Source organism: Triticum urartu, chromosome 3A (assembly GCF_056163025.1).
Source record: "Triticum urartu cultivar PI428250 chromosome 3A, HENAU_Tu73, whole genome shotgun sequence".
NCBI classification, from domain to species: domain Eukaryota; kingdom Viridiplantae; phylum Streptophyta; class Magnoliopsida; order Poales; family Poaceae; genus Triticum; species Triticum urartu.
The window spans coordinates 581,250,605-581,269,389 of NC_141875.1; the positions used below are offsets into that span (position 1 = coordinate 581,250,605).

The 18,785-nt window shown below is 42.9% G+C and overlaps 2 protein-coding genes across 3 annotated transcripts; both read right to left on the minus strand.

Moving 5' to 3' along the window:
* Positions 1-47: 47 nt before the first annotated feature.
* LOC125545211 (ATP-dependent Clp protease adapter protein CLPS2, chloroplastic-like) lies at positions 48-1,587 on the minus strand. Its single transcript, XM_048709097.2, has 4 exons — positions 1,148-1,587; positions 938-1,036; positions 686-795; positions 48-418 (listed from the first exon to the last, which is right to left on the minus strand). Exons 1-4 carry the CDS (start codon positions 1,362-1,364, stop codon positions 335-337), a joined length of 510 nt encoding a protein of 169 aa, XP_048565054.2. The 5' UTR covers positions 1,365-1,587; the 3' UTR covers positions 48-334.
* Positions 1,588-2,322: 735 nt separating this feature from the next.
* On the minus strand, positions 2,323-8,928 carry LOC125545207 (coatomer subunit delta-3). 2 transcript variants are annotated; one of them, XM_048709092.2, is made up of 12 exons: positions 8,793-8,928; positions 7,625-7,684; positions 7,378-7,417; positions 6,733-6,956; positions 6,206-6,448; positions 5,961-6,084; positions 4,998-5,308; positions 4,387-4,573; positions 4,124-4,277; positions 3,544-3,606; positions 3,348-3,444; positions 2,323-2,676 (listed from the first exon to the last, which is right to left on the minus strand). In XM_048709092.2, the coding sequence occupies exons 2-12, from the start codon at positions 7,625-7,627 to the stop codon at positions 2,590-2,592; spliced, it is 1,533 nt and encodes a 510-aa protein (XP_048565049.2). In that variant the 5' UTR covers positions 7,628-7,684; positions 8,793-8,928; the 3' UTR covers positions 2,323-2,589. The 2 variants fall into 2 exon arrangements, with proteins under 2 accessions (XP_048565049.2, XP_048565050.2); XM_048709093.2 differs by lacking the exon at positions 7,625-7,684 and having other exon boundaries at positions 8,793-8,891.
* Positions 8,929-18,785: the final 9,857 nt, after the last annotated feature.

Consider the following 18,785-nt stretch of genomic DNA (forward strand, 5'->3'; position numbering starts at 1 on the left):
GGCTTGCAGACCCGAAATGACATACTACTACTACTTAGAAAGAAAAATGCGCTGCAAAACCAGTGGAATCGGTTTGTTTGCAGAACCACTTATCCGAATCTCGTTGGTTTCACTTACTGTTAGTACATGATGATTACATTCTCATTCGTAAAAAAAGACATGATTACATTATGAGAGGCTGCGCAATGCACACTGACACTGCTGCTGCTGCTGCTAGCTGGTCGCATGAGAAAAAAAAAGAATTCGCTCCGGTACCGGCAGAAGAAATGCGTCGGCCCTCCAAAACCCAGCGCCGAAAATGGCCGGGTGCACCGTCCCTGGAAGCACCGGTAGGTTAAGCTGCCATGTCGGACTCGGGCTCGATGGCGGATCGGAGCCCGTGGCGGACCATCATCTGCGCGTAGAACTCGGCATGCTCCTGTTCAGCCATCATGGTGGCAGTATCTCTTAAATTAAAATACTCCAAAAAGTCACTAGTAGTATATCTATTCTAGCCATGGCCTACTCATAACATGTACAGTAGGAGAAAAAGGGGAAAGTTAGGGAGTGTCCTCCAAGTCTTGGAGCTGTAGTGGGCTGCACAAGCTTGGCGTTGGCTCAACAGAAATTTAAAACGGGGCGCTAGCTATTGGATTGACTGAATGAGCTAAACGAAATCAGTGCGGGCATGCGTGTATGTACGTACCTTGACGGCGACGATGACGAGCGCCGCGCCTTTCTGGCGGGACTCGTGGAAGAGCTGCCGCGCCGCCTCGGGGGTCACGGACGGCACCACCTGCGGCAACGCCGTCTCCACTGCACAGCACAGCACACACACACGCACGATGGTAAGACGGCGGCCAACCATGAGTCCATCGAGACATCAGAAAACATTGCAGGAGCAGAAGAAGAAGGAGGAGAAGAAGAAGAAGAAGAAGAAGAAGAAAAGGATACGTACCGTGCTTCTCGGTGTGGCGCGGGTCGTCCAGGAGCAGCACCTTGTAACTGTCGCCGCTGCCGGTGGCCTTCCGGTCCTTGAGCCTCCCCGTGTCTCCTCCTGCATGCAATGACACAACGCCATTATCAATATCAGCGCACCGAGCAGCAGGAATGGAGAGCTCAACATCAATATCAATTTGGTTTTGGTTCGGCGTTGCTGAATGCGCACCTTCTTGTGCTGGGGGGAGGGTGTCGAGCTGGGACTGGTCGAAGGCCGGCGGGTCCAGCACCGCGCCGCCAGCCCTGGTCGCGCGCGCCACGGCTGCCAACGCCTTCCTCGGCTTAGCTCCCCGGTTCACGGAGACGCTCGAGGGTGGCGCGGCGGCGGCGGCGGTGCTCGGGAAGGCGAGCGCGGCACAGGCTGCTGCTCTGCTGCTGATCGCCATGGAAACGTATGTATGGTTGTGTTTGGCAGATACGAGAATTTCGTGTCAGATCGTGCAAGGGAGACGAGACGAGCAACACAGGACAGGAATGGAGACTTGGAGAGAGTGTGCGTGACCTGACCTGAGTGACGGTCGATTGAGCGATTTATTCAGGGTTCGGCAAAGAAAAGTGACAACAAATGTTCACCTTTGCAATTCGTGATGAATTCTTCCTCTCTCCTGAACCATACAGAGCACAAATAATCCAGCGGTAAACACAGCGCCGTCTTAATCGAAACGAAGAGGTACCGCTACAACTGTGCGTATTACAACGCGCATCTGGAACAATCCAGAGTTCTAACGGCCCAGATCTCGCCACACATCTAAGTTGGCCGGCAACGACCACATCTTGTCTTCTGGCCATCGCCAGCAAACGGGTCTTGCTGGAACGTTCCAGAAACAATACAAACCCAGACGCCGGTAAGGATCCAGAACCAACCACAAGAAAATTGCACGTGTGCGTCTTAAGGGACCTCTTTGATTCATAAGATTGCAAAGGAATAGGGAAAACATAGGATTGGAATAGCATGTCCATTGGATCCCTATATAATTTGAGTTTGTTTGATTGTGTTACGGAAAAAACAAAGGATTTCTTTCAAAAGGTTGGAGTGGATTGATTGTGTTACGGAAAAAACAAAGGATTTCTTTCAAAAGGTTGGAGTGGATGTTAGAATTCCTGTAAGATCCAATCCTACGAATGAAACGATCAACGTAGGAAAAAATCCTAAGGATTCTAATCCTTTAAAGATCCTCAGAAAATCCTTTGAATCAAAGAGACCCTAAGCAGTCGGATACATTCGACTAAAGGTGAAAGTAAGACTCAAAGAAAAGATGAAAGAATACCAACTAGGAGTACAAGCGACCACAAAAAAAACACGCATTTAGAAAACATATTAGTGGATGATATCCAACAACGTAGTAACAGCAGAAAACTGGGCGACTAGAGTGTCATATATATTTCCATATACTGTGTCTGTGGGCACGAAGAACACAGCGTTCGATGCACCATTTTTTTACAATATAAAGTACAAAAATGGATTTCCGTATACCAGCTTTTTATCCTCTATATCCCATGAAATTCTTGAGCCGAAAGATGTCTCAAACGGCTCAACGAGTTCATGCACAAAAACCAAAAAATTCCTATATACTCCAGATATGCGCAATCACTTGACCAGAACAAACGACATCAGACCACTTGATAGTTAACAGTGACCAGCCGAACCTGCTGTGAATATTTTGAACTACCTCCCTGCAATGGAAGGATGGCAGTAACCTGAAACCAGAAATTTGCAGGAGACAATAAGAATTACAGATTCAAGGAGAAACATCGAACCTAGACAAATGGATTAACTCGGCGCAAGCAGAATAGCATTTCTGGAACGATGTGGTGCAGTGTCATCGAGTAAACAGTAAGAAATATCACAAAGCCCATAAATAAAATGCTTCCAGCATCAGTTTACGACTAGAGACCTACTATAAACTTTATTTGGTTTATTCTTTTTCTGAACTGCTGCTCCTAAAGAAATGACGAGGCAAGGGTGGACATAAAGAAATTTGAAATGTGGCTGAAAAAATTAATTGCAAAACAGAGTAGATCAAAATAACATAAAAGCCAGTAAGAGGACATCCTACTGCTTGACACATGGAAAGGAAGAGGCAAGAGAGCAAAACATACAAACTCTACACAGGTAGACTGTTCACTGTCTAACATTGTACTGGAAAATTCTGTGCCGTTGTACTTACTGTAGAGACAATGAATATTCAACCAAGCCTTAATGCAAGTCAAATGATGTGATACAGCAAGACAACCATGCAAATTCCACTCAAATACAATATGTTATTCTCAATATAGCATTATGCTTATCTGTGTCCATAGTTCTGGAGTCACTAGAGCAAAGCAGGGGAAGATGCAAAGCATGCATGTAAACAAGTAATATAACAAACCTTCACGTTACTAAATGTATTTGATGCAGAAAATCCAACAGAGATGGGAAAAAATGTCGATGGATCAGCAGCGGGAACAGAGAACTCCATGGAACCACTGCAAATGAAAAAATAAATAGAAGACAAGTGTTATCAACACCATGGGAACAAACTGCATGATAGAAGTAACACTACTGAGAAAATATACTTCATGTACCTTCGGTTGGATTGATCGATAAGCATAACAGACCATTCCAACACAGAGTTTCTTGAGTCATACCTGGATAAATAAAGACACAAGACCATGAGTGCAGGTAATAACTAACTAGATGGACAATCCGGAGAAACTTGCATAAAGAAACTATTTTAAAGAGGAATGAAATGGATGGGTGACCTGGAGAAATTATCATCCGAGTAAATCATTTTTTTAATGTGGAATAAATTTAATCACTTGTTTTTAAAGCTGCTTAATTTATTATACTCCGTGGTACATAAAAATGAAATACTGAGCCATGTTAAATACAGCCTAAATATACATCAAATTACTACTCCGTTTGACTATAAAGTGTCCTCAGACTCAGGTGTCTTCACAGTGAGTCTTGTGTGGACCAAGAGCATAGTTATTGCCATATTTCCACTCTATGCCCTTAATATGTTCTGGGAGTGGTTGTAGCATGTCATTTAACAAGTGTGTGTACATGGAAATTTGTCCCACATTTAGTGTTTCTTGGTCTGTGCACATGCTGGGCACATTTTAGCAGGGTATTTAAGAGAAGATGAGGAAGTTAGAACATTACCTCCATTCTCCATCTATCTGCTTTACACTTGGAGCATCCCTAAGTGCGGGCAGAGGGATAGAGACGATAACATTGTGCAAATCAAACATGTCTGAAGCTTCATATTCAATGTTCACAACAGTTGTATTTCCAGATGTTGAAGGCCAGCAACTGACTGGAATTGGCAAAAACAGGTTACGCAAGTACAAACCACTGGAATTGGCAAAAACAGGTTATGCAAGTACAAACCAGCAAGCTACTAAAAGCAAACAGTTGCAGTATACCTGTCAATGGCAGAGAAGACTCATTCAACCCCTCGATTCTCCATTTCACCAGGGGTGTTTCATTTTGACCACTGGGGAAAGGCCTTGTTGGATCTCTTGCCCCAACAATTTTCTGGCCGTTGAACAGCTGTTTGTCAATATTAGGGTGCGTCCTGAAGCTAAGTCCAGGTGCATCTTGGTTCTCAATCTGTACCAAATGCAGGAAAAATTGTATCTCCAAATTAAAACGTGCTGTTAACCAAAAAAGCAGTGCTTGCAGGCAAGCAACTCCTACTCATGTTGCTACAGTAGCATGTACTAAACAAAATTGTGATCACTTTTCCGTCTCAAAAATTCATAGTGTAAGATAGGACAGTAGTGAGTTATATATGGAAGTTTGGTTATTGTGTGCTATGAGTGATCTAAAAGACCATTTCATTAGTCGCATCAATGGATATTGAGGACTGTACAAAACAGTGTGACTCACTAATATAAATACACATGAACAGAAGCTTTATGCAAATTCATATTAAAACTGAATTAACAGATTGCATTGCTTAATAGTCTGAATGTTCCAAGTGAATGAGTCGTATGAGAATGTAAAGATCCAGAACTCGGACATAGAAAATGACCTGCAACTGGATATAACCATCAGTGTCATTAAGAACTTGGAGAGCAAGGGTTCCTTGAACATCAAAATTATTAACTCCGCCATCCCTTTTAACTGTGACATTCAATTTCTCTTCAATGGTCACTGTGATAGGATCACTTGGTAGAATAGATGATGATGACCTTGACTGAATTGTGCTTAGTTGAGTATCCTCCAGAATAACTTCTCCTTCAGCTTTCAAAGACTCCAGGAACTGATTTGGCTTGTGTGCTTTACTTAATTTCATTGCACCAGGCATTTTAATAGGAGCAGGAGAAGGAGCAGATGATCGCCCTGTATAAATGCACCTAGCAGTTAACACAAATAATAGCCACAAAGCCAAATCCATACTCACACGTTGATTGCCTCATCTCTCTCCTCTAACCACACATCACCATAAAAGAAAGCTTTACTGTTTGAAGTCATGCAAGTCTCAGTAAATTGTGTGAAATATGTGAAAGAAGATATTTCTTTCTTGCAACTGCTCTACTTTTTCCTTGTTAATTGGTTGTGAATCAGAACAAGTCATAGCTTTCAAACTAAGATGATAATTTACTTGCTGACACGACAGATAGTTACATCTTTTAATTCATGAACAAGTCACCTACTGCAAAAGTAAATATACTCAATGCTAGGGACTTAGTCTACTTGAATAGAACCGATTGCAAATGCCTGATAAAATGAATAGGGTAAAGCATAATGAGAACCGGCTAATAATTATCATGAATCCACGGATGATCCATATTGGAAGTGTCCTAGGGGAATGTAAGCATATGATACTGTGTTCGTCCAGAATTCCATCCAATACACCATCAATTATTTATGCACAAATTTACTGCAAGTATACGATACTACAAATATTAACATCAGTGGTAAAAGAGAACAAATATGTTACTAATACATAGGTTTCTGTTTCCACGCAACATGCATTTTTCTAAGTACAAACCTCTTGTCTTGTCAGTAAATATAGGATTAATCTCTGACCCTGGACCACCTCTAATGTTCATGTCATTAAAGTTATTCGGAGTTCTTGTCGGAGCAAATCCTTCCCCAGTCTTGCCTCTGTCAATCTGCACAGTCCAGCAAAAAAGATTGTTAGGTCTACATGGGGGGCTAGTAATAGGGGTGGATATCCCTTGTGACGCCTAAACTAAGAACATGTTTCTTGTTCGAGTAATATGTAGGACAAACCTTGTTTTTCTCAATCTCAGTAACTTTTCTCCTCATGAGATCGTTAGTGTCATTTATCTTGCTTTGCATGATCAGCTTGTGCAGCTTCTCTTCATGGCTCTCCATTTCACAATATTGTTTAATTTGTGGAACAGTTACATTTTCCTTGTTTCCAAGAGAAATGGCTTCGTCAAAAGCAAATATAAGTTGGAACGCGGCCTTGCAGACACCCTCTTCGTCCAAAGAAGGGGAGTATTCAGGTACCTTTATAGATGTTCAAGGAAACCATTGCAACATTGATTCAATAAAAACCAATTATATAACTAGGTTTTAAGAAGAAAAAAACAGATGGTAATAGTCTACTGACATGATCATTGAGTTGATTTTTGTTCCAATAAGTTTGATGTCGAGTTGCTAGCATTTAGTGTGTGTTTTTTCGAGTTAGCTACATCTTCTTCTTTTCTTTTTTTGGCACAATCTTTACTTTTTAAAATTGCAACAACCTAACTTTTGACAACAGAAATATAACATGATTGAAAGTAGGATACGATTTTGGAGAGCAGCCTCAGTGTGTCCAGATCTTCAAGGATGTTGCTCTGCTTATTTGTGATGAGTAGCAGATACAGCTCTTCAATTGGTTGATAAACATAACGAACATTTTCTGTCTCAACATAAGTATGTTGCTTTCCAGTTCCAACCAACTTTGGGAATGCTGCAAGCAGTCCCTCGATCCTTATCCGAGACATGTCAACATATTGCCTTGAAGCAAGTGCTGCAGTTCAAGTAAATAAACCATATCATATCATATATAGTATATAGCTGTAGATACAAACATACACTAAGAAAAACATAAATCGTAGATTTACTGAACAACACTGAAGCAGAAAGGCCTTTTCAGAGCTGCTGTTTTAAACAACTCTACTCATCCATATACCAATGGATGACAGATTTTAATATATGCCTACAGCTACTAAGATTAGGCTGCATTTTCGTTTTTTCTTGAAAACATTATAAAAAGAGGATATATCTCATACGAGAACCAATAGAAGGACTTTAGTACAACAAGAACAACAACAAAGCCTTAAATCCCAAACAAGTTGGGGTAGGCTAGAGCTGAATCCCATAAGATCTCGTAACCAACTCATGGTTCAATAGAAGGAATTTAGTAACTGCGGAATTTCAAACACACTCACCCTTTCCAGACTTTGATATTATAGAAGCTGCCAGAACCACCTGAGTGCATATAGAAAGAAACAGTCATTTCTTCTGAGTAGTACTAGGGAAAAAATATTACTACTTAGAATTAATGAACTAAAATAAAGCACAGTATTTCATTGTGATGCGTGTCTGAATGTCGAGAGGTAACTAAGTTTATAATATATATTGGGAATAAAACAGTAAAACGTTGCAGGACAACAATTAGAAACAATCAGTCGTTACCATTTTCAGTGGTTCCGTCAATCCAAGGAATTATCAAAGCCAAGTTGACAGGTTATAGAACTGCAAGAGAGAGGCTAATTATTTCTCACAGAAACAAGGCATGCAAGATAGTTGAAACTTGAAAGCAGTGAGAACTGCAAATCTACAGCCACTCGTATACAAAGAGTATGGCCAAGAAATGAATGTTTTATGCACATATCAAATAGGATTTCACAGAATATTCTGCCACTTAAGTTTTGCTCGTGACAGAACAAATACAGTATGTCAATATATATTAATGAGATAAAGGTGCATTTGACAACAAATCACAAGACAGCCATAAGTAAAGTGCAAAAACAGAAAGACAAGGGGACATCTACATGAAGGTAATCATTATGAATAGTGAATTCAGACATATTTTCCCAGACCAATACCATATTTTATGAATTTCAAAAGTACAATGTCCACATAAGTAGGTGACCGGTAGACGTCAGTTAAAATAACACTATCCTAAAGCATTCACTGTGATGCAGATGCAGATTGTCAGATTGAACACTATGATCAGATATCCCTACACAAACAACATCAGACCACGTGAAATAAAAAATCTAAGACCCACGAGCTAAACTATCCGAACAAGTTGAGCATAATGTACATAGGCCCGGCAGACTACTTATATGGCAACGGCTAATTTGACATCTGGATTGCCATCCCAGAACCGAATTGACATCTTCAAACTCGTCAGCCCGCACAATCCTCGCACAGTTGCACTCTACGCACGAGCCATCTGAGAACCCAACTATTACTAACACCACTAACTGTGAGCCGCTATTGGAGTTTACTACAGATCCCAACTGTTAACCGCAAGCTGCAGCCGCTCCACGCACCGACCGTCTGAACCCAAACTGATCACAGATTCACGAACAATTAGACACGAACAATGCCTCGCGAAAACGGATTTTACAGATTCACGGATCTGGGAACGCGGGCGAGAAGGTTGGTAAGCGCGTAGGGGGCACCACTCGTGATCAGTCGGATCCTGGCGCGCCCCGAGGTGTCCGCCCCGCCGAGAGGCAGAGCAGAGCAAACCCTAGTGGGCGCAGAGAGGGGGGGGGGGGGGGGGGGGCGGAGGGGGTGATGGTGCCATGGCGTGCGGCGGGGAGCGGGAGAGAGAGGAGTTGCGGCGTACCTGAGATCCGCGAGGCGCGAGCTATCGAGGGACGGAGGAGGACAGAACGGACCGACGGAGCACGACGAGGAAGGTCAGTTTTTATGTAGGAGAGTTCTTTCGGGGTTTTTTTTCTGAGAGAGAGAGAGAATGATAATTCCTTCGTACGCCGGTTTCCTCATGAGGGAGTATAGCTGGCCAAACGGGCCGGCCCGGCCCGGCACGGCACGGCCCATCCTAATCATGCCTGGCACGGCCCGACCCGCGAAGGCACGATTATTATACGGGCCGTGCCGTGCCGGCCCGCGTGCTGCAGCCTGCAGCCCAAGCACGGCTCGTATGCTAATTGGGTCGGCCTATCGGCACGCTAGGTCCGCTAATCTGCTTTCTATTTTGCGCATTGGGCATTTTTTAGCCTATTTTTACCTGTTGGGTCACATTAGGATATATAAAAAAATAAAAAATAAAAGATAATCGGGTCGTGCCGTGCTGGCCCGCGTGCTCGGCCTTCAGGCCCCAGGCACGGCCCTTGGTGTGTTGCATGACGGGACTGGCCCGTTTAGCACGTGTCGTGCCGTGCCGGCCATGCTACCGGGTCGGTCCAGCTATCCCGACCCGTTTGGCCACCTATATGAGGGAGGGTAGATTTCCTCCTCTTTTTTTAGGGGTGAAAGCCACTTAACTTAAATAACAACAAGGTCTGGGATACAAATAATGTCAGGTAAGATAGAAAGCCAAATATGACGGCCAAAAGCTAAAGTAGTCGCTGCTTTTGAAAGCTTGTGAGCTTCAAGATTCATCTCTCGCTTCTCATGGATGTAATCAACTGACGTGAAGTCTTGCATCATTTGCTTAATATCTTGGATCGTTACTGCTGAGGGTCCCTTGTATTCACCCTTTAGATGTGTGATCGTTGCTATACAGTCTATAGCAACAACAATTCGCTGACATCCCAAATCAGCAGCTAAAAATAAGGTCTCCAAGCTCGCCATTGCTTCTAGGATTTCTGGATCGACTAAATCCTGAAAACTTATAGCAGAAGCGCCCAAGTAAGTACCAGCCTCGTCTCGACAGGTTACTGCCAAAGCCCCCCTGTCACTGTTTCTGCCCACAGCAGCATCGACATGAATTTTAACACTCCCAGTAGGCAGAGCAATCCATTTAGGATTCTGACCGTTCACCATGGGTCTGTGCAAAGGAGTTTCATCCTTTAAAATCTGCAGATCTAGCATGTATCTTTGGATGAATAGAAAAGTGGTTAGTGGAGACTGAAATTGCTCTTCATGGACAGCCTTTCTCCGAACCCACCAAATCGACCAAAGGGTAACAATGAGTTTCACAAAGGACTCATGCCCCATCGATTCATGAAGCTCAATAAGCCAAAGTTTAGCATCACTGTGATTGCAAGCTATCATGTGTTCTACTAGTTCATCATCGACTAAAGACCAAACGCTATTTGTCATGGGGCATTGAACCAGAGCATGCTTCCAAGTGTCTTCAGCTGCATTGCAAATTGGACAGATATCCAATTCTGACATATTTCGGTTATGACGAACAGCTTCTGTCGGAACCGAATTCTTGGCTAAACGCCAAGCAAAATTACGAAGCTTTGCTGGCACCTTCACATTCCATAGCTTCTTCCATTATTGCATATTACCTCCAATGTAAGAATTCCCCGGAACTTCATATAGCCAATTTTCTCGAACTCTCTTTGTTTCCATTAGAAGTCTGTACGTTGATTTGACAAAAAACAATCCAGATCTCTCATAATGCCAAGCCCACTCATCTATTCTGTTATAAGAGCTCAGTGGGATGTTGACAACCCTCTGAACATCAATCTCTTGAAGATGTTCACGCAAGCGATTCATGTCCCATCTTCTATTTGTTGGATCGATAAGATCTGAGACGAGCTCCGGCGAGTTATTACTTCGTGGATGCAGTGCACGTAGCAAGTGATCCCTTGGGATCCAATTATCATTCCAAATATCTATATCTATACTACTCTATATCTATATCTATACTACTGTATAGTGTACCAGTTTTGAAGTTTTGAATCTCAATCCTAGGAATAAATGTGAACCGTTGATATAGTCCATCGAATGGTCCAAAATGCTTGGATTCGCATCTACAGTGCCAACTACAGTACATCTGCAGTATAGTGAAGAGGCATGAAGATTCTGCTGTTTTCCAGAACCATCTATAGACTAGGAAAGTTCACCTTTTTGCTACTGCCCTGCATTTGTGTGTGTAGCAGGCCGAGCCGAGCATACGAATGGACAGGCGGTCCGCGGCAGCGTGCGCACTAATCATGTTGGCAAGGAACGAGGTGATGTTTTGGCCTTTTGGGAGAGTTCTTAGAGTTGGCTGTGCTGCAAGTCTTGGGGATGGCGTGAGAAGTATTCAATGGTGGTTAGCGCATATGCATATCTGATGGGATGATTAGAGTTTTGGATGGAGAAAAAGAAGCGAGATGGTCTCAACCATGGAACACAGCGATGAACATTTTCTTTCTGGAAAATATTGAAGGGGTTTGGAAATAAGAAAAAGAAACTTTTGTTGTACCTCGCAAAAATACTTTTGTTGTATATGAGAAAATATACTAGAATAAAAAAATATGAAAATTGGTCTGTCAAGAGTCAAGACTTATTTATACAGACCCGTTTATGTTTCAATTTTTTCATTTTAAAATAAAATTTATAGTCTGAGCATTGTTCTTCTCACATTGCAATAACTCAGATATATCAATGGATGACTTTATAGAATTACTTTATTGTGTCGTAGAGGGCAAAAACTAGATAATTTTGCAACATTCTGATAATCAATAATGAAATTTTGAAATGTCCTGAAATTAACATTGGTATGGAACTAATTGTAAGCATGCAAAGCATGTGCTACTTACTAGTACTTGTATAGAGCCCGTTGCCAATTCTTCGAATAAGACCCTGCTTTCCTCCTAGCTAACGACAGCACGCATGGGGCGGATGTTGGGGAACGTAGCAGAAATTCAAAATTTTCCTACGTGTCACCAAGATCTATCTATGGAGAAACCAGCAACGAGGGGAAGGAGAGTGCATCCACATACCCTTGTAGATCGCTAATCGGAAGCGTTCAAGAGAACGGGGTTGAAGGAGTCGTACTCGTCGTGATCCAAATCACCGGAGATCCTAGTGCCGAACGGACGGCACCTCCGCGTTCAACACACGTACAGCCCGACGACGTCTCCCATGCCTTGATCCAGCAAGGAGAGAGGGAGAGGTTGAGGAAGACTCCATCCAGCAGCAGCACAACGGCGTGGTGGTGATGGAGGAGCGTGGTGATCCAGCAGGGCTTCGCCAAGCACTGCGAGATATGAGGAGAAAGAGAGACAGGGCTGCACCAACAGGCAGAGATCAGATCGCGTGTATTGGGCAGCCCCTAGGCCTCATATATATAAGGGAAGGGGAGGAGGGTGCGCCCCCTCTAGGGTTCCCACCCCTAGAGGGGCAGCAGCCCCAAACCCATCTATGGGTGGCGGCCACAAGGGGGGAGGAGAGGGAGGCGCAGGGAGTATGGGCCTTAGGGCTCATCTGCCCTTAGGGTTTGCCCCCTCTCCCCTTCTAGGCGCATGGGCCATGGTGGGAGGCGCCCTAGCCCACCTAGGGGCTGGTGCCTTCTCACACTTGGCCCATGTATGCCTCTGGGGCCCATGCCCCCCCCGGTGGACCCCCGGACCCTTCCGGTGGTCCCGGTACATTACCGATAAACCCCGAAACTTTTCCGGTGAGCAAAACAGGACTTTCCATATATAAATCTTTACCTCCGGACCATTCCGGAACTCCTCGTGATGTCCGAGATCTCATCCGGGACTCCGAACAACATTCGGTAACCACATACAAACTTCCTTTATAACCCTAGCGTCATCGAACCTTAAGTGTGTAGACCCTACGGGTTCGGGAGACATGCAGACATGACCGAGATGACTCTCCGGTCAATAACCAACAACGGGATCTGGATACCCATGTTGGCTCCCACATGTTCCACGATGATCTCATCGGATGAACCACGATGTCAAGGACTTAATCAATCCCGTATGCAATTCCCTTTGTCCATCGGTACGATACTTGCTCGAGATCCGATCGTCGGTATCCCGATACCTTGTTCAATCTCGTTACCGGCAAGTCTCTTTTACTCGTTCTGTAACACATCATCCCATGATCAACTCCTTGATCACATTGTGCACATTATGATGATGTCCTACCGAGTGGGCCCAGAGATACCTCTCCGTTTACACGGAGTGACAAATCCCAGTCTCGATTCGTGCCAACCCAACAGACACTTTCGGAGATACCCGTAGTGTACCTTTATAGCCACCCAGTTACGTTGTGACGTTTGGCACACCCAAAGCATTCCTACGGTATCCGGGAGTTGCACAATCTCATGGTCTAAGGAAATGATACTTGACATTAGAAAAGCTTTAGCATACGAACTACATGATCTTGTGCTAGGCTTAGGATTGGGTCTTGTCCATCACATCATTCTCCTAATGATGTGATCCCGTTATCAACGACATCCAATGTCCATGGTTAGGAAACCGTAACCATCTATTGATCAACGAGCTAGTCAACTAGAGGCTTACTAGGGACATGGTGTTGTCTATGTATCCACACATGTATCTGAGTTTCCTATCAATACAATTCTAGCATGGATAATAAACGATTATCATGAACAAGGAAATATAATAATAATCAATTTATTATTGCCTCTAGGGCATATTTCCAACAGTCTCCCACTTGCACTAGAGTCAATAATCCAGTTCACATCGATATGTGATTAACACTCAAGGTCACATCCCCATGTGACTAACACCCAAAGAGTTTACTAGAGTCAATAATCTAGTTCACATTACCATGTGATTAACACTCGATGAGTTCTGGGTTTGATCATGTTATGCTTGTGAGAGATGTTATAGTCAACGGGTCTGAATCTTTCAGATCCGTATGTACTTCGCAAATTTCTTATGTCATCTTGTAGATGCAACTACTACGCTACATTTGGAGCTATTCCAAATAACTGTTCTACTATACGAATCCAGTTTACTACTCAGAATAATCTGGATTAGTGTCAAAGTTTGCATCGGCGTAACCCTTTACGACGAACTCTTTTACCACCTCCATAATCAAGAAAATTCCTTAGTCCACTAGTTACTAAGGATAACTTTGACCGCTGTCCTGTGATCCATTCTTAGATCACTCTTGTACCCCTTGACTGACTCATGGCAAGGCACATTTCAGGTGCGGTACACAGCATAGCATACTGTAGAGCCTATGTCTTAAGCATAGGGGACGACCTTCGTCTTTTCTCTCTATTCTGCCGTGGTCGAGCTTTAAGTCTTAACTTCATACCTTACAACTCAGGCAAGAACTCCTTCTTTGACTGATCCATCTTGAACACCTTCAAGATCATGTCAAGGTATGTGCTCATTTGAAAGTACCATTAAGTGTTTTGATCTATCCTTATAGATCTTGATGCTCAATGTTCAAGTAGCTTAATCCAGGCTTTCCATTGAAAAACACTTTCCAAATAACCCTATATGCTTTCCAGAAATTCTACGTCATTTCTGATCAACAATATGTCAACATATATTTATCAGAAATTCTATAGTGCTCCCACTCACTTCTTTGGAAATACAAGTTTCTCATAAACTTTGTATAAACCCAAAATCTTTGATCATCTCATCAAAGCATACATTCCAACTCCGAGATGCTTACTCCAGTCCCTAGAAGGATTGCTGGAGCTTTGCATACTTATTAGCATCTTTCAGGATTGACAAAACCTTCCGGTTGTATCACATACAACCTTTCCTCAAGAAAATCGTCGAGGAAACAATGTTTTGACATCCTATCTGCAAGATTTCATAAATAATGCAGTAATCGCTAATATAATTCCAACAGACTCTTAGCATCGCTACGAGTGAGAAAGTCTCATCGTAGTCAACTCCTTGAACTTGTCGGAAAACATCTTAACGACAAGTCGAGCTTTCTTAATGGTGACATTTACCATCATTGTCCGTCTTCCTTTTTAAAATCCATCTGCACTCAACAGCCTTACGACCATCGAGTTGTTCTGCCAAAGTCTACACTTTGTTTTCATACATGGATCCTTTCTCGGATTTTATGGCCTCGAGCCATTTATCGGAATCCAGGCCCACCATCGCTTCTCCATAGCTCGTAGGTTCATTGTTGTCTAGCAACATGACTTCCAAGACAGGATTACGTACCACTCTGAAGTAGTGCGCATCCTTGTCATCCCACGAGGTTTGGTAGTGACTTGATCTGAAGTTTCATGATCAATATCATAAGCTTCCACTTCAATTGGTGTAGGTGCCACAGGAACAACTCTTTGTGCCCTGCTATACACTAGTTGTAGTGACGGTTCAATAACCTCATCAAGTCTCCACCATCCTCCCACTCAATTCTTTCAAGAGAAACTTTTCCTCGAGAAAGGACCCGATTCTAGAGACAATCCCTTATTGCTTTCGTATCTGAGACAGGAGGTATACCCAGCTGTTTTGGGTGTCCTATGAAGATGCATTTATCCGCTTTGGGTTCGAGCTTATCAACCTGAAACTTTTTCACATAAGCGTCGCAGCCCCAAACTTTTAAGAAATAACAGCTTAGGTTTCTCTAAACCATAGTTCATACGGTGTCATCTCATCGGAATTACGTGGTGCCCTATTTAAAGTGAATGTGGTTGTCTCTAATGCCTAACCCATAAACTATCGTGGTAATTCGATAAGAGACATCATGGTATGCATCATATCCAATAGGGTGCAGTTATGATGTTCGGACACACCATCACACTATGGTGTTCTAGGCTGTATTAGTTGTGAAACAATTTCCACAATGTCTTAATTCTGTGCCAAACTCGTAATTCAGATATTCATCTCTATGATCATATCATAGATATTTTATCCTCTTGTCTCGACGATCTTTCAACTTCACCCTGAAATTACTTGAACCTTTCAATAATTCAGACTCGTGATTCATCAAGTAAATATACTCAGTATCTACTCAAATCATCTGTGAAGTAAGAACATAACGATATCCACTACATGCCTCAGCACTCATTGGATTGCACACATCAAAATGTATTACTTCCAACAAGTTGCTTTCTAGTTCCATTTTACTGAAAACGAGGCTTTCAGTCATCTTGCCCATGTGGTATGATTTGCATGTCTCAAGTGATTCAAAATCAAGTGAGTCCAAACGCCCCATTTGCATGGAGTTTCTTCATGCATATACACCAATAGACATGGTTCGCATGCCTCAAACTTTTCAAAAACGAGTGAGCCCAAAGATCCATCAACATGGAGCTTCTTCATGCGTTTTATACCGATATGACTTACGTGGCAGTGCCACAAGTAGGTGGTACTATCATTACTATCTTTTGGCATGAACATGTGTATCACTATGATCGAGATTCAATGAACCATTCATTTTAGGTGCAAGACCATTGAAGGTATTATTCAAATAAACAGAGTAACTGTTATTCTCCTTAAATGAATAACCGTATTGCGATAGACATAATCCAATCATGTCTATGCTCAACGCAAACACCAATCTCGATGGTAGAGGGAGCGTGCGATGTTTGATCATATCAACATTGGAAACACTTCCAACACATATCGTCAGCTCACCTTTAGCTAGTCTCCGTTTATTCCGTAGCTTTTATTTCGAGTTACTAACACTTAGCAACCGAAGCGGTATCTAATACCCTGGTGCTACTAGGAGTACTAGTAAAGTACACATCAATACAATGTATATCCAATATACTTATATCGACCTTGCCAGCCTTCTCATCTACCAAGTATCTAGGGTAATTCTGCTCTAGTGGCTGTATTACAGAAGCACTCAGTCTCGGGTTTGGGTTCAACCTTGGGTTTCTTCACTAGAGCAGCAGCTGAATTGCCGTTTCATGAAGTATCCCTTTGTTCCCTTGCCCTTCTTGAAACTAGTGGTTTCACCAACCATCAACAATTGATGCTCCTTCTTGATTTCTACTTTCGTGGTGTCAAACATCGCGAATATCTCAAGGATCACCATATATGTCCCTGATATATCATAGTTCATCACGAAGCTCTAGCAGCTTGGTGGTAATGACTTCGGAGAACCATCACTATTTCATCTGGAAGATCAACTCCCACTCGATTCAAGCGATTGTTGTACTCAGACAATCTGAGCACAAGCACAACAATTGAGCTTTTCTCCTTAGTTTGTAGGCTAAGAAAATCATCGGAGGTCTTATACCTCTTGACGTGGGCACGAGCCTGAAATCCCAATTTCAGCCCTCGAAACATCTCATATGTTTCGCGACGTTTCAAAACGTCTTCGGTGCCTCAACTCTAAACCGTTTAACTGAACTATCACGTAGTTATCAAAATGTGTATGTCAGATGTTCGCAACATCCACAGACAACGTTCGAGGTTCAGCACACTGAGCGGTGCATTAAGGACATAAGCCTTCTATGAAGCAATGAGGACAATCCTCAGTTTACGGACCTAGTCCGCATAATTGCTACTATCAACTTTCAACTAAATTTTCTCTAGGAACATATCTAAACAGTAGAACTGAAGCGCGAGCTACGACATAATTTGCGAAGACCTTTTGACTATGTTCAGGATAATTAAGTTCATTTTATGAACTCCCACTCAGATAGACATCCCTCTAGTCATCTAAGTGATTACATGATCCGAGTCAACTAGGCCGTGTCCGATCATCACGTGAGACGGACTAGTCATCATCGGTGAACATCTTCATGTTGATCGTATCTACCATACGACTCATGCTCGACCTTTCGGTCTCTTGTGTTCCGAGGCCATGTCTGTACATGCTAGGCTCGTCAAGTCAACCTAAGTGTTTCGCGTGTGTAAATCTGTCTTACACCCGTTGTATGTGAACGTTAGAATCTATCACACCCGATCATCACGTGGTGCTTTGAAACAACGAGCTGTCGCAACGGTGCACAGTTAGGGGGAACACTTTCTTGAAATTTTAATGAGGGATCATCTTATTTACTACCGTCGTTCTAAGCAAATAAGATGTATAAACATGATAAACATCACATGCAATCAAATAGTGACATGATATGGCCATCATCACTTTGCTCCTTTTGATCTCCATCTTCGGGGCTCCATGATCATCATCGTCACCGGCATGACACCATGATCTCCATCATCATGATCTCCATCATCGTGTCTTCATGAAGTTGTCTCGTCAACTATTACTTCTACTACTACAGCTAACGGTTAGCAATAAAGTAAAGTAATTACATGACGTTTATGTTGACACGCAGGTCATAAATAAATTAAGACAACTCCTATGGCTCCTGCGGTTGTCATACTCATCGACATGCAAGTCGTGATTCCTATTACAAGAACATGATCATCTCATACATCACATATATCATTCATCACATCCTTTGGCCATATCACATCACGTAGCATACCCTGCAAAAACAAGTTAGACGTCCTCTAATTGTTGTTTGCATGTTTTACGTGGCTGCTATGGGTTACTAGCAAGAACGTTTCTTACCTACGCAAAACCACAACGTGATATGCCAATTGCTATTTACCCTTCATAAGGACCCTTTTCATCGAATCCGATCCGACTAAAGTGGGAGAGACAGACACCCGCCAGCCACCTTATGCAACTAGTGCATGTCAGTCGGTGGAACCGGTCTCACGTAAGTGTACGTGTAAGGTTGGTCCGGGCCGCTTCATCCCACAATGCCGCCGAATCAAGATTGGACTAGTAACGGTAAGCATATTGAACAAAATCAACGCCCACAACTACTTTGTGTTCTACTCGTGCATAGAAACTACGCATAGACCTAGCTCATGATGCCACTATTGGGGAACGTAGCAGAAATTCAAAATTTTCCTACGTGTCACCAAGATCTATCTATGGAGAAACCAGGAATGAGGGGAAGGAGAGTGCATCTACATACCCTTGTAGATCGCTAAGCGGAAGCGTTCAA

Bases quoted from the DNA above. Each gene is read 5' to 3' on its own strand.
- LOC125545211 (XM_048709097.2), bottom strand. From the start codon at position 1,364: ATGGCGATCAGCAGCAGAGCAGCAGCCTGTGCCGCGCTCGCCTTCCCG. The intron at 796-937 runs GTACGTATCCTT...TGTGCTGTGCAG, and splicing joins GCGCCACACCGAGAAGCACG to TGGAGACGGCGTTGCCGCAG. The intron at 419-685 runs GTACGTACATAC...ATGGCTGAACAG, and splicing joins TCGTCATCGTCGCCGTCAAG to GAGCATGCCGAGTTCTACGC.
- LOC125545207 (XM_048709092.2), bottom strand. The intron at 5,309-5,960 runs GTTTGTACTTAG...GCATTTATACAG, and splicing joins ATTTACTGACAAGACAAGAG to GGCGATCATCTGCTCCTTCT. The intron at 2,677-3,347 runs GTTTGTTATATT...TTCTGGTTTCAG, and splicing joins ATACATTTAGTAACGTGAAG to GTTACTGCCATCCTTCCATT.